The sequence below is a fragment of the Periplaneta americana genome, chromosome 6 (assembly GCF_040183065.1).
Source record: "Periplaneta americana isolate PAMFEO1 chromosome 6, P.americana_PAMFEO1_priV1, whole genome shotgun sequence".
NCBI lineage: Eukaryota > Metazoa > Arthropoda > Insecta > Blattodea > Blattidae > Periplaneta > Periplaneta americana.
The window spans coordinates 64,899,384-64,913,828 of NC_091122.1; the positions used below are offsets into that span (position 1 = coordinate 64,899,384).

General features: G+C 33.7%; 1 protein-coding gene across 8 annotated transcripts in view; it reads left to right on the forward strand.

The window, feature by feature from the left end:
• The window catches only part of LOC138701385 (mitochondrial 2-oxodicarboxylate carrier), a 79,993-nt gene that overhangs the window by 46,242 nt on the left and 19,306 nt on the right, over nt 1-14,445 (forward strand). For all 8 annotated transcript variants that reach the window (XM_069828233.1, XM_069828230.1, XM_069828232.1 and 5 more), the window contains exon 7: nt 13,255-13,436. In XM_069828233.1, coding sequence (XP_069684334.1) covers nt 13,255-13,436 — 182 coding nt within the window. The remainder of the gene's footprint in view (nt 1-13,254; nt 13,437-14,445) is intronic.

The window sequence follows — 14,445 nt, forward strand, 5'->3', positions numbered from 1 at the left end:
AATATTTTTGTGTTAATTTTAGACTTTTCACAGACTTTTCATTAAAGGAATATGGAGAAAAAACTTCTGCAATAGAATATTTATTATCCACTCTAAAATAATAGAAGAAGTTGAAGTTCAATAACTTAAGGCCACAGGCAATAAAAGTATTCTTAATATATTTTTGAGAAAATAGAACAAAATAATTATAACAAATTTGTAACCCAAGATTACTTCGTGGGAGGTGGATATGTATGTCCTTATCCAGATATCAATCTACATAATATCATATTTGATCTCTTGCGGAAATTCATCTATCTCAGCTTTTCCCACTAGACTAACGTCTGCCATCTAAATGACTTCGAAAGTGACATGATAGATACTTCTGATAAACTACAAAATATCTTCGTAGCTATACATATTTGCAAATGTGAGTAGGCCTCAAATACTTATACATTTGCATGCATGCATACATACATACATACATACATACATACATACCTACACGCGCACGAACACACACACACACACATGAAGAAAATTACCTCACAAATAGTGCTGAAAATTTCGACCAACAAACTTTGAGAGATAATCGATAAAATTACAGCAAGTAATTTTTAAGAATAAACCTTGCCTTAAAATACCACATTTCATTGTTAAGAGGTCGTTAAAATCGACGGTATTGTGTCCCTTTAAATATGCAACCTGGACAGCATATTATTGTATTCTGTGCTTACAGAGGGACATCTCATTGGTTGTAATGACACAATTTCAAGGAAAAGTTGTACACATCATATGAGGAGCATCGTTTCAAAATGTATTAAGTCCCCCAGTGGACGAAATTAAATTTGTTACTTTCTAGTTATTTATCTTTCATGCTGTGAAGTCTGATGGTTCCAAGTCGTCATATTTGTAAACTGTGAAACCAGTACTTAAAAATGGTTTTGTGTAGTGTTTTGAAAACTTCTCCGGTTTACGAGTAATCCAGTTTTTCGTCGTTTGTGTAAAAAAATTGTAAGTTGCACATAATACGTTTTGAAACGATGCTCCTCATATAGGCAGGGTGCGAATTAGCGGTAGGGTTACCATGAGAAGAAATTCTATAGAAGGACATGGAATCTAAAATAAAAGGACATTGCTGACAAAAAGGAGGACTTTTTAAAAATTGGTGTGAACAAAATTAAAGATAAAAACAATGGCTCACCTTACTCAGTTTTCTCACTAGTTGCTGGATCAGTATTACATCTGTACCCTACTTATCGGTGGAGCCCACTTTGTGCACAAGAGCCTGAAGAAACAAACTTCTATCTTGTAACAAATAAATAACTATGGAACTGTTCACAGGAGATGTTGAAATTATATTTCACCACAATGATACATCTGACTGTCTCCATTAGTATGCGATTTCGTTCTTTGGATTGCCCCGTTCTTTTGTGCTTGAACAGATATTAGGGAAAATACTCCCTCAGCACTTCCATTGTGACTTGGGATAGAGAAATAGAATTCACATATTTTTAAGAGTTCTGAGAAAGTTTCAGTGCTCGCAGAACTATTGGAATTGAATTTGCACCATGTTTATCTAAACTTAAATCTTTGTCCAAATTAACTTGATTGGCATATCTTTGTACATTGAACAATAAAATTGATAAAATAGCTTAGAATCATGAATAGTGACATTTTTAGAATGTAAGAATTCAATGCATGTCAATAGGTCATCATATTTTATGGTTTTATGTGCTCCAGCTTCTACTATTGAAAGCAGTTAAATTCTTTCATAGGTTTTCACCATTTGTTTAAATATTCTATGCATAATATCGCACATTATTCAATATTCATATTAATTCTAGTTGAAATGCGAAATGCCAGACTTTTCAATTTCTTTTTTTAATGCCTGCCGAACAGGATAAAATGATTGAAAAAGAGCACATGTCCTCCTTTTGCTGGATGGATGGTAACTCTAATTAACGGGGGGTGGGGATGGGGGATTTCTCCCTCTGATGGGAAGTTATCCCTCTCTCATAAATTCATATTAACATTCCTACCAGGGATAACTTCTATCCCCCCCCCCCCTCACAAAATATAATTGTTTTAATACAAGTATACTTTATAAAGTACAGTATAAAGTAAGCAAAGAAAATAATATTGATGTATTATTATCACCAGTAAGATGACAACGATCAATAACTTAGGTATTACACATCTTATCTTAAGCCTGCTCATGGATATAATTATTATTATTATTATTATTATTATTATTATTATTATTATTATTATTATGATCAAGATGCAAGACAAGCAACTCAGTGTGACCAAGCATTGAGCCATATCGAATGAGGATAATAATTTTATGTATGGTATTCCCTATCTAGGATTTTATCCCCCCCCCCTCTCCATCAGAAATCTTAATTCGCACCTTGCACATATAGGATAGCATTCGCAGGAAGTGGGAAACTGAGTCTGGTGATGTAGATTGTTACTGTTATAGACTCCATTAGGCTAATGCTAGCATGTGTGTGTTAACGTGTCTGGTAGTCCATGCTGCATCAGTACTGCAGACTGGTGGATTCCAATTTGAACAATTTTTGTGAAATTTGCTGTGTTCTGTGGAAAACTTGCTACATGATATTTGTTTTCCTATATAGTCTTATGAAAAGCCTTTTTAATTTATGTGACATTTGTATTTGTTTTTCTATTAAAGGTTTATTATAAACATCTGAAAGTCTTCCCCCCCATCTTCACTTCTCACAAATACAGCCTGCTCATAATTATATTATTAATTAGTCATAACCATAAACTACTTAGGCATTTTTAAAAAAGTGTTCACTTCAGTACTTCTAAAAACATAGGGTGTGCGCGCACACACACACGCACACGCACATCCACATGCACATGCACGCATGATAAATTATCTTAAAACATCAAGGTACACAGTTTGGAAATCACTTAATTACGAAATGTTTTCTTGTACAGTGACGACACATCTAAATGGGACTTAGACAAAATATATCAGTAATGCCTTAATATGATATGGTCTAAAAGCCGCTTCATATTCAAATCCAGATTTATTCATATAAAAATACAGTCACTGAAATACAGTGGATCTAGAAAGAGCATTATTCGTGTCAGTTCAATAGATTAAAATATTTAGAAGGCTGCAAAAATCAATGATTTTGTCTTAGAAAACAATAACATAATGTAGTAAAGACAAAATGTAGAACCATTTAGAAATTATTAATTGTAATTATTAAAAAAAAAGAAAATAAATAAACAAAATGAAGTAAAAACAAAATTTAGAACCATTTAGTAGTTAGTAATCGTAATTAGTAAAAAATAAAAATATGAAACAAAATGCAGTAAAAACAGTCAAAGTATTTAGTAATTATTAGCTATAATAAATATAAAAATAAAAATAATTGACCAATATGTTTGTAGTTTGATGACATAACCTGCCATAACTGTATTGCATTCGCCAGGTATAAAAAGGTAGATTGCTGAAATTTTTACCAGTGAGTTCTAAGCTCTCACATGCTTATGTTGAAAAAAAATCACCTTCGTTGATGTTTTCATGCTTTAGATATCACATTAACAATTTGATAAGTGCATGTAATCTATAAGCTATAGCATGTTGATTGTCACAGTATGTCTTATCTTCTGCACATTGTTACGAATTTCTGGGCCTCACCTAGTTTAAGTTCTAAAATTAATATATTTTTGAAGTGCGAAACTTTGCAGAATAAATGTTCGGCACTTGTTACCTCTTCCAACATTATGAGATAAAGTATGTAACGAAAAATATGTACCTAAATATGGAACTAATTCAAGGAAAATTGTAGATATAATATTAATAATCATTTATATTGATTTAAAATTATTTTATGCTCGACTATGCCGAAATGTAGTAATTATACACCTGGTAGCAGCCCTTTAATGGACCTCATTAAAGTACACATATTCATTAAAGTTCAGGTATTCCACCAATCAGAACACACCATTGTAGCAATATGAAAGTGCAAGTATCGATTATTCTCGGATATGCAATCGAAAGACAACTAGTGAAATGTCACGGAGGCTGGAAATCCAATACTGTCACAGAAGGTTATGTTCTGTTACTATAATAATTAGCGTTAATTGTAAATAATATTCAAATAAATTCAATTTGTCATCTCGTTTTTCAATGTCTAAATCAATTTCAAGGTTATATCAACATTAATTTTTATTTTACTCTCTAGATTATACCAAGGTCAATGACATTTCTTTCTCGGAAAAAATCAATACTTTCGCGTCTGCGCACATCTCACAATTTACGAGATATTGCACAAGGTCAGTTCCGCTCCCCAGTCAGATAAGAATAACATGAATACTTTTGAATAATTTCAAGTTAGAGATATGGTCGAACATAAAAAGTCGTATGAAACTTGCCTATAATGGTAATTAAGACCTCCGTATGAAAATTATGAAACTCGCGCTCGTTTCATAAACATACTCGCGTCTTAATTACTACCATTATAGCTCGTTGCATAATGTACTATTTTCGTTCTGTATACGTAGCTATGAAGTTTTGAATGAGAAAGATTAGTTTTAATATGAAAGAAAATTCATTTTAAGATACCTCATCCACCGCTGTGGAGTAATGGTTAGCATGCCTGACCTTGAAACGAGTGGGCTCGGGTTCAAATCCTGGTTCAGGTTTTATTCAGGGTTTTCCCTCAATCCATTACAAGCAAATGCTGGGTAACTTTCGTGTTGGACCCTGGACTTATTTTGCTGGCATTATCGCCTTCATCTCACTTGAGACTCTAGATAATCATAACAGTTGAAAAATCATTGTAAAATAATCAATTAAAAGAAAAAGATACCTCAATATTAAGATGTTTTACATTTTCATCTTGAATAAGACTTACTTTTACAATTTTTCATTATAAGAAGTATAAAAAGAGAATATTATGGTGCTGCAAAAAAAATTGATTTTTGAGATTTTAATGGAAATACACGTTTACAACATAATTGAAATCGAAAAATCGATTTTTGACATGCTATCTCTGAGTACAATATATTCTCCCACGTTACTGGACACGTATTGTTTAGGTTCAATACAGTCCCTTCGAATCGATTCATCCATGAATAATAAAATAAAAAATAATTCAAAATGAATATTTATTGGCCATTAACACAAACTATTTTCTTCTCTGTCTCCCCCCTCCCCTAATAAACTAATCCCAACGAAAGAGTATGGATGATGTGTTTACAGAATATTTCCTTTCAGGCACACTAATTATTATCTACGAATTTCAATTGAAAACATTCACGCGAAAATTTAGGGTATGAAAATTTTACATGAATTACTTCGACAAATTAATGAAGCCCTAACCTTTAGAATGTAAGTGCTTACAGCAGCTGTTTTGTTATATTGTATAATATTACTGTAATGTGTTTGTAGTAAGTTAATGTTATCACCAAAACTTATTAATGGAAAATAATATTTCAGTTCCATATATATTCGATTTGATAAATATTTATGTAGTTACTACTGTTATATCCACAGAACAATTTGTAAATGAAACAGCATGATTTGAAAGTAAGAAAGACGTTACTTTCAACACTTCTGCTAGGCCGTATTCTAACATACAGGTGAAGTAATGTCAGACAAAATTAATTAATATTAGATACTCTGAATATAACAAAGAGCTCGTTTTTATGAACGCAAAATGAGGGTGACTGCAGTGCCTTGCTCTAATCAATGAAAACGTGTGTTATTCTTGTCTTCTCATTTACTTTCGTAATTATTGCATTCAGTTGCACTCTCAATCTGTTGTTTGTAGTATGTGAGCATTATTTAATATCTTTACAAATCATGGTGGCCGGGTAGCTCAGTTGGTAGAGCAGCTGGCTACGGACTGGAAGGTCCGGGGTTCGATCCTGGATAGTGGCGTGATTTTCTCGTCTCCAAACTTCCAGAATGGCTCTGATGTCCACTCAGCCTCCTGTCAAATTGAGTACCGGGTCTTTCCCAGGGGTAAAAGGCGATTGGAGCGTGGTGCTGACCACACTACCTCCTTCTAGTGCCACGGTCAAAAAAGCATGGGGCTCAACCTCCGTGTACCCATGTGCCTGCATGACATGTAGCAGGGCTACCTTTACCTTTTTTTCTATGTTTTTTTGCAAATCGTAGTTAACATGGAATTTACATTTTTTTCTGTTTTTGTACAAGTAAATTCAATTTTAATATGTGGTACATAATCACTGTACAAATAAGAATATCGATTGAATGTAGAAAACAGTTGCAAACTTTTCATTTCACACAACTTTAGGCATTGATTAATATGTGGAATGATAAAGTATGAGTACCAGTATGTGTAAATTATATGCACTGGTTGTTTTATTAATGAAGGAAATTGTAGCAGTGCATAAATAATAATTACGCATGATTTTAGTTTTGACGAAAGATTAGGTGCAACTGTGGTCGATCTCAATTAAATTCACTTTGAATAATATATAAGTACAGTCATTGAATCATTGACTGTGTTATACTGTTGTTAATTTCAATTTCCATATAACGAAACCTCCTTTGTTGTGTGTTTACACTTAGAAATAGTTCACTCAACAGATCCTTTCCTATCCCAAGCAACAGTCTATTAAATTCTAGACTTAAGGATTGTTTAATTATTCATAGTGGAATTAGAATTATTCTATTTTGCAAGCAGTGAAATTAAAATTCCCTGAGTAAATTCCAAGGTATTCCGTCAGAGAGCAAAACATATTTTGCTTAAACAGGTATTACCCAACAAAGGCAAGTAGAATCCTGAAAGTGAGGTCGCTGCCTCACTGTTTACTTTGGAAACTGACCTTGAAGTAGTACAGTCAGGCTATAAAGACAACCAAAGCACATGGCATTACTAAACAATGCTTTCAGATATCTCGAACTGGGAAAATAACGACAATTTAATATTCTGATGACGATGACGATGATGATGATGATGATGATGATGATGATGATGATGTCTAAGTGGTTCTTTGCTTCTATAAAAACCAAGCATTGCAATGCAAAATGAATGCAATTTACGCAAAGTTGAAATTTCTTTACTAATTTCGTAATATTCATGGAATTTCCTTTTTTATGATACTTCGTCCATGTTATCTGTCTCAATCTTGTTAGCAGGAAATGAGCCTACCTTCCTAATAGATGTTATCTTGCTTCCATCACTTTCTTTGTTATGCCCTTTCTTTCGTATTCTACAAATAGTTTATCTACCGTAACCAGTCAACACCACAGTCCATTCCATTGCTTTCGCAATGGGGATATTCTATCCCTAACCTATATCTGCAAACTTGGTAACATTATAAATAACATGAGTTTGTTCGTGAATTTTATTATTAGGTTTCCAATCCATAGCTACATACCCACAGCTGAAAGGGAACATGACTGTACATTGGACTAGTTGAGCTGTCGTATGTAACAGCTGTAGTATTACGAAGTTCCAAATTCTGCCACGTCTCCACTCGCCTTTGTAGGTAATATAAGAAATTTTTCGAACATTACTTGTTTTCATTTTCTTTACCCCGAAAATAAAATGGCAAGAACGTTGTTATACAATGAGAATCATGTAATATCCAGCACAGTATTTATAAAAAATAAAATACATTAGTTAATTAGTTACCTTGCATGCCACTAGTTCTGAAGTTTGCAGATTCAGACCCCCATAAGAAGAATGGATTTTCAAGGATGATAAAAATTCTTAGCATGGTTTCCTTCACAAGGGAACTATTGCTGGAAAGCCTGTGCTGTAGATTTATGACTTATGGAAGAAGTTTATATTTGAATAGTAGGGAACCAGGTAAAATTTAATGCTTATTTCTCGTCCACATCAAAATTAACTCGTAATGAATTCCGTTTCACAAATATCTCAGTACAGTGCAAAACAGTACATTACAATACTAGGAAAGTTTTGGGAGGTCTTCATCAACTATGTCTGTAGACTTTAGCAACCAACCAACCAATCAAATATATATCAAATTCATAACATACCCAAATATATACAGTGCACGACATATACAACTTACCGCCATTATGACCGGTTGTAACTCAAATGTTTAGTGCAGAGATCTGACTACTCTTTCACATGGAAGCAAAGACTGAGTGGTGAATGTCTGTGATTTAGGCCTATAGTCTGGTACGAATAATGCTCTGGTAAGAGGTAATAAGAAAATATTATGTTGATCTTGCCTTTTATAAAAGCATATGTTGAAAATGATGACCACCTTTCCAGATGCAAGAATCATATTGGTGTGGAAAATTCTGAAACACCTTCTGCAACCCTTCTTCCTTCTTCTTTCTAAGTTCAACAGCCTTCTTAGGCCAAGACTGCTTCAATGAGCTTTCTCTAAGTAATCGAGCTGGTCTTCCTACTCTTCTTGTTGCATAGAATGGAACAGTGAAAGTGACCTTTTTACATGAACTGTTATCGTTGGTTCTAAACAGATGTCCTAGCCATCTCAACCTATTAGCTCTAATCACTTCAATTACATCTGGCTCTTTATACAGGCTGTATATTTCAGCATTATATATTGTAACTTTTAATTAAACAATAATGTTACTTTTATTCCTAGCTGTCAACCACACACCCGTCAACAATGGGTATTCCACTCAATACAGAGTTGTTATTGCACTCCACAGAACGACAATGACTATTCACGTGGATTATTGAGAAGAACAACAATATACTCCTAATCTCAACTAATGTTCACAAAGCACTATTTACAAAACAAAACTGTCAGTTCTCAATTCACAGTTCGTTTGCCTTGTCTAGTTCTTCTAGCTCACTCACTCACGTTCACTGTACATCGAACCCAGGACTTCCGAACGCGTTGCTTCCGCCTGGATGCTGTTACAGTTACTCAAGTTCACTGCTGATTCACAAACTGCCTGACCAAACTAAACTAAACTCTTGTGGCTCACTTGCCCCTTTTATTTATTAGATTACATGTTCTCGAATGTAGGCTACTGTGTCGCATAGCTTCTACAACAATTGGTTCGCGTGGCTTTGCGAAACTTCCCGATGTTCCCCCCTGCTCCGCATCACGCCGCACCTTCCTTGCACTAGTTGCCTGCGCATCTTTCCTGACGCGACTAGGTCTTCCAACATGCCGCCACAATATGATTTGCCATGTACCTGTATCCTTCAGAGGTCCATATATTTTCTGAGTACTTTTTTCTCAAATACCAGGAGTCTTTCTTTGTTTTCTTTTTTCAAGGTCCAGCTTTTTGATCCATAAAAAAGGGCCCTTCTGCAACTCTCTATCTGTAATTTCACTCAATACTCGCATGATTTCATATCCCAGCTCTTCAAGAGTGTATGAATTGTTCATATACACTTTCTGTTTTAAATTGTCCCACAAATAAAAATCACAAATATTTAAGTCTGGGAAAGGAACTGGCTGATGTCCACGACTAATTGTCCAATCATCAAACATTTCTTCTAATGCTTCTAAGATACGACAACTGTATGTGCAGTAGCATTATCCGGGTGGAAGTAAGCATACTGTTTTTAATCTTCAGTCAACATTGCAAGAAAAGGCTGCAGTATGTCTCGCACTTAACATTGCAAGTTGACTGTATTGTAAAAGAAAATGGAGCCAATTACTCTGCTTGCACTAATGCCACATCACACACCTACTTTCTGATCGTAAAGAGGAACTTCATGCACTAAAAGAGAATTTTCCATGTCCCAGTGCCTTATATTCTGAAAGTTGACATAACCACTTAAATGGAACCAAGCTTCGTCTGTCATTATTGAGATGGATCTACAATACCATCATGAACAGATTGCAATATCCAGTCACAAAAATTCACGTGAGTAGCTGGATCCCCTTGCTGTAATGGATGAATCACTGTCATTCTATAAAGATAAAAGTGCAGCATTTTCAGTCCTCTTAATGCTGATCTTTCTGACATGTCGCATTCTTGTGCTAATCAGCGTGATGATTTTCTAGGACTTAGCTGCATTCTTGCCTGAATATCTGTAAGTTTCTTCTCTGTCAAAAGTGTCTTCCTTTGGATTCTCTTTTTGTCTAAAACAGACCCTATTCCTCGCCACTTTATGAACAATTCAGTTATGTACTGTCGTGAAAAGACTGTAGCTTCAGGCAAACAATGTCGAAATATACGTGCACAGTTATCTTAAGAGTTCTTCTTTAACAGATAAGACTCAACAGTAATATTCGTTGTTCGACATTGTATCGCACCATTGTGATACCATAACTTGCATGTGTTAGAAATGACACTGAGGGATTCACTCCTGTAGCATGGTGATTCGTTTTCTTACTGTAAGGGAGTGTTCAGAAAATGTAATCAGGCAAGTGCTGAATTAAATTACAGATAGAGAATTGCAGAAGGTGTTTCAGAATTTTCCACACCAATGTGATTGCATCCAGAAAGGTGGACATCATTTTCAACATATGCTTTGATAACAAGTAAGATTAACATGACATTATCTTATTGCCTCTTACCAGTGCATTATTTGTATGGGACTGTAGACCTAAATCACAGCCATTCACCACCGATTCGTTTTTCACCTGTGTGAGAGAGCAATCAGATCACCGCACTAAACATGTGCGCTACAACTGGTCATAATGGCAGTATGTTTTATGTGTTGTGCATTGTAGAGTACAGAATATGCATATTTGTGGTCAGTAAGTCGGAAATGTGTTTGTTTTCTGCAATGTGCAATGAAAGGAACAATTACATATCCATACAAAAAATAATACTAATAATTACATGTAAGGTAACAATACAAATCATGTTACCATATAATAGAACCAAGTTACGAGAAATCAAACTGTTTTCAAACTGCATAAAGTCTTGTTAATGTTGTTATGAGATTGTGTTTTAGTTTTTTATTACCTATAACCTTTTTTAAACTGTAAAGGTTCGTTTGCTTTGTGTAATTGTTATAGGGTCTGCCAATGCATTTACAATACCAAAATCCACTCTTACATGCTTTGCATGAAAATTTTTGTACTTTTCTTTCAACTTGCATGTATTTACTTTCTATTAGTTTTGTCATGTTTTGAATTTCTTAGTTCTTTTGTAGATTGCTTATGTTTATTCATAAAGCTTTTATCAGCAGCTACTATGCACTCATATTCTTCTCAGATTTCTTTTCTCAAGTACTTTTGACATTAAGGTTTAGAACTTGTATATACCTACAATTAAATGTAATTTTTTTCTTAAGTTAGTTTGCTTCCATGAAATTCGCATTTTGAAATATATTCAGTATCCACATACGAGTTTTATATTTAGTTTCTAATTATTATTGAAAATATTTCATATGAAATGATTATTTCATTTAATTTTAACAAGTATACTGATATTAATCATACAGATGACAAATACTTGTACAGTAAAACCTTGGATTATGAGTAACTTGGTTTGCGAGTGTTTTGCAAAACGAGTGAACAATGAGGAAACATTTTTATTTGATAAATGAGAGATGTCTTGCAATACGAGCAGTATGATTTGTACATAACTTGCTTCACTTGCAAGCAACAACAAGAGGGAATGGAAGGGATCTCGTCTGATGAGGAAGAGAAGAAAAGAGCGGACAAATTCCTTGCTTCATATGAGATTAAAGAGGTGTGTAAAAAGTGAGAAGCAATACAAAATTTTGTTCAAATTCACTAGCTTGATAAGGTTGTGTGCGATAAATCTGTTTAATGAAAATGCAGTGTCACATTTCCGCAAAATCGTCAAAACTAGGCAAAAGATGATTTCATTGGATAGGTTCTTAGTCAAAGCAAAAGATTACAGTCAGTCAAACAGTCAAAAGTGATTGTGTTAGTGATAGTGAATATAATTTCTTTAAATGATCAAGAAGTTTATTGAGCAGTAAAACAGATGAAAGACACTCAAAGACAAAATACAATAAAGAAATTTGTGTTGCATTATTATATTGAATTTTGCCTTAATTATACTGTATTTTATATGAATAAACTGTTGTGAAACGAATTAATCTGAGTTTGCATTTTTTTTTTTGTGGAGAAAATCCCTTTAATATGCGAGTGTTTTGAATTAAGAGCACGTTTTCGAAATGAATTATGCTTGTAATCCAAGGTTTTACTGTATAAGTAAATAAAATAAATATTACGTACTTAGATTTAATATGTATAAAGAAATTGAATCTGTTTCATTTTATGTGACTATTAATTCAATCATATGAAATTCCAATGACTTTTTTTTAATAATGAACACCCAAAATTCGAAGTCAAAATACTTACAGTTTGTCTTTTTACGTAGTGAAATGAATATTTACTTATGTAATAAATTCCTGGAATTGTATAGACTCAGACACAAAATGTGGGTCACCTAAATTTTTCAAGTTCCAGTTAGGCTATAACATACTGCTCATGCCAGTAAGAAAACTAAACTAGAGACTGCGAACTAATTACCAATAGTCAACAATGGACTAGCTTCCAGAGGGAAATTAGAACTCATTGAAATTGCAAAGGTTTATATGGATCACTCTGTATAATAGCATTTAATCACAGTCAAGTATATACAGTCACGAAACTTGAGTTGTGAGGGTGCTAGAAACAATAGACTGTGCCGGTACTATTTCACATTGTCTGTAATGAGGCGATATTAGCGATCCTAGTGGTTAGCAACTATCTATGGATGCATATTTACTACGTATCGAGCTTTGTGACTGTATGTACTAGACTGTGATTTAATTCCAATCTTAGCAAAGTTTTTGAAGTACAGCTATAGAAATATGGGATATGAATAAAGTTCTAATTAGCTGTATTAAGAATGAAATATAGATAAAAGAATAGTTCCAAAAAATAAATGCTCTGTAGACCTGATGAGATTTGGAAGTAGGTAACTTGAATTTAACCATTGAAGTACTTGTAATGTAACAGAAAAAAAAGAGATTAGTGAAGTATTGATTTTTTACAGCTATAAGACACATTTTGTAGGAGTGAACTAAAGAAAATAGAGATTTGAAATAAAGTTTGTCACTGCGAATTGAAATGTTCAAGTATTTATCATAGAAGTGTTACAGGTTGTTATAAGAAGCTTAAAAATTGTATTAATGTAGCTATAATTTGATTGTAATTGAAGAAAACACATAATTACCAAAAATAATTAATTGTATATAAATTAAATGCTTCTTGTGATTACATTTATTATTGACAACTCGAGAATCTCTCATATAAAATTTAACCTGTTTAATACTGGAATACTATTGGAGATTCATTTGCAAATCACTGATATGTTTACAGGATCATCTCCAAGAATTTTTCCGTAAAGTGGGCATTGGCTTTGTATCTGGTACTTTGGCATCTTGTGTCAATATTCCATTTGATGTTGCTAAAAGCAGGATCCAAGGGCCACAGCCAGTAGCAGGACAGATTAAATACAGGACTACATTAGGTTCTATGGCAATTGTATACAGAGAAGAAGGGTAAGTACATACCTTTTTTACTCTTTTCTTCAGTATTAAACTTAAAAATTATTATAAGAATGTAAGGTACTGAACTATAGACGTTTCATTTTTATATTAATGTGTGTATGCACTTGTGCTAATATGGAAGCAGGAGGATTAATGTATTAGGCTAACATTCAACATTCTGCTATTGGAAACATAAGATTTTATGATTAGTATACTGCTTAAGCTAATTATTTAATAACAGACTTATTGTACTAACATTTAATGGGGAAAATTGGGATAACACTTGTTTAAATGCTAGCAGTGGAATTAACATAGTGAAAAATTGGCTTGACTCTAATCTCCTGTCCTTAAATACTAATAAAACTACCTATATTCCATTTACTTCAACAACAAAAGATTTACCTACACCTATGAATAATTATCACTTAGTAATACATAATATTTCATGTAATGAATTAACATGAATTTCATGTAATGAATAATTATTAAAGTTGCCCACATCTAACACCTTCCACACAAGTCAAATATTTAGGAATTATTATAGATCAGCATTTACGTTGGGATAAACAAATTGATTTTATGTGTACGAGTAAGAAAGACAATTTATAAATTCATAATGCTTCGAAATTTTATCACTAAGGAGACTTACTTACTTACAAATGGCTTTTAAGGAACCCGAAGGTTCCTAGCCGCCCTCAACATAAGCCCGCCATCGGTTCCTATCCTGTGCAAGATTAATCCAGTCTCTATCATCATATCCCACCTCCCTCAAATCCATTTTAATATTATCCTCCCATCTACGTCTCGGCCTCCCTAAAGGTCTTTTTCCCTCCGGTCTCCCAACTAACACTTTATATGCATTTCTGGATTCGCCCATATGTGCTACATGCCCTGCCCATCTCAAACGTCTGGATTTAATGTTCCTAATTATGTCAGGTGAAGAATACAATGTGTGCAGTTCTGCGTTGTGTAACTTTCTCCATTCTCCTGTAACTTCATCCCGCTTAGCTCCAAATACTTT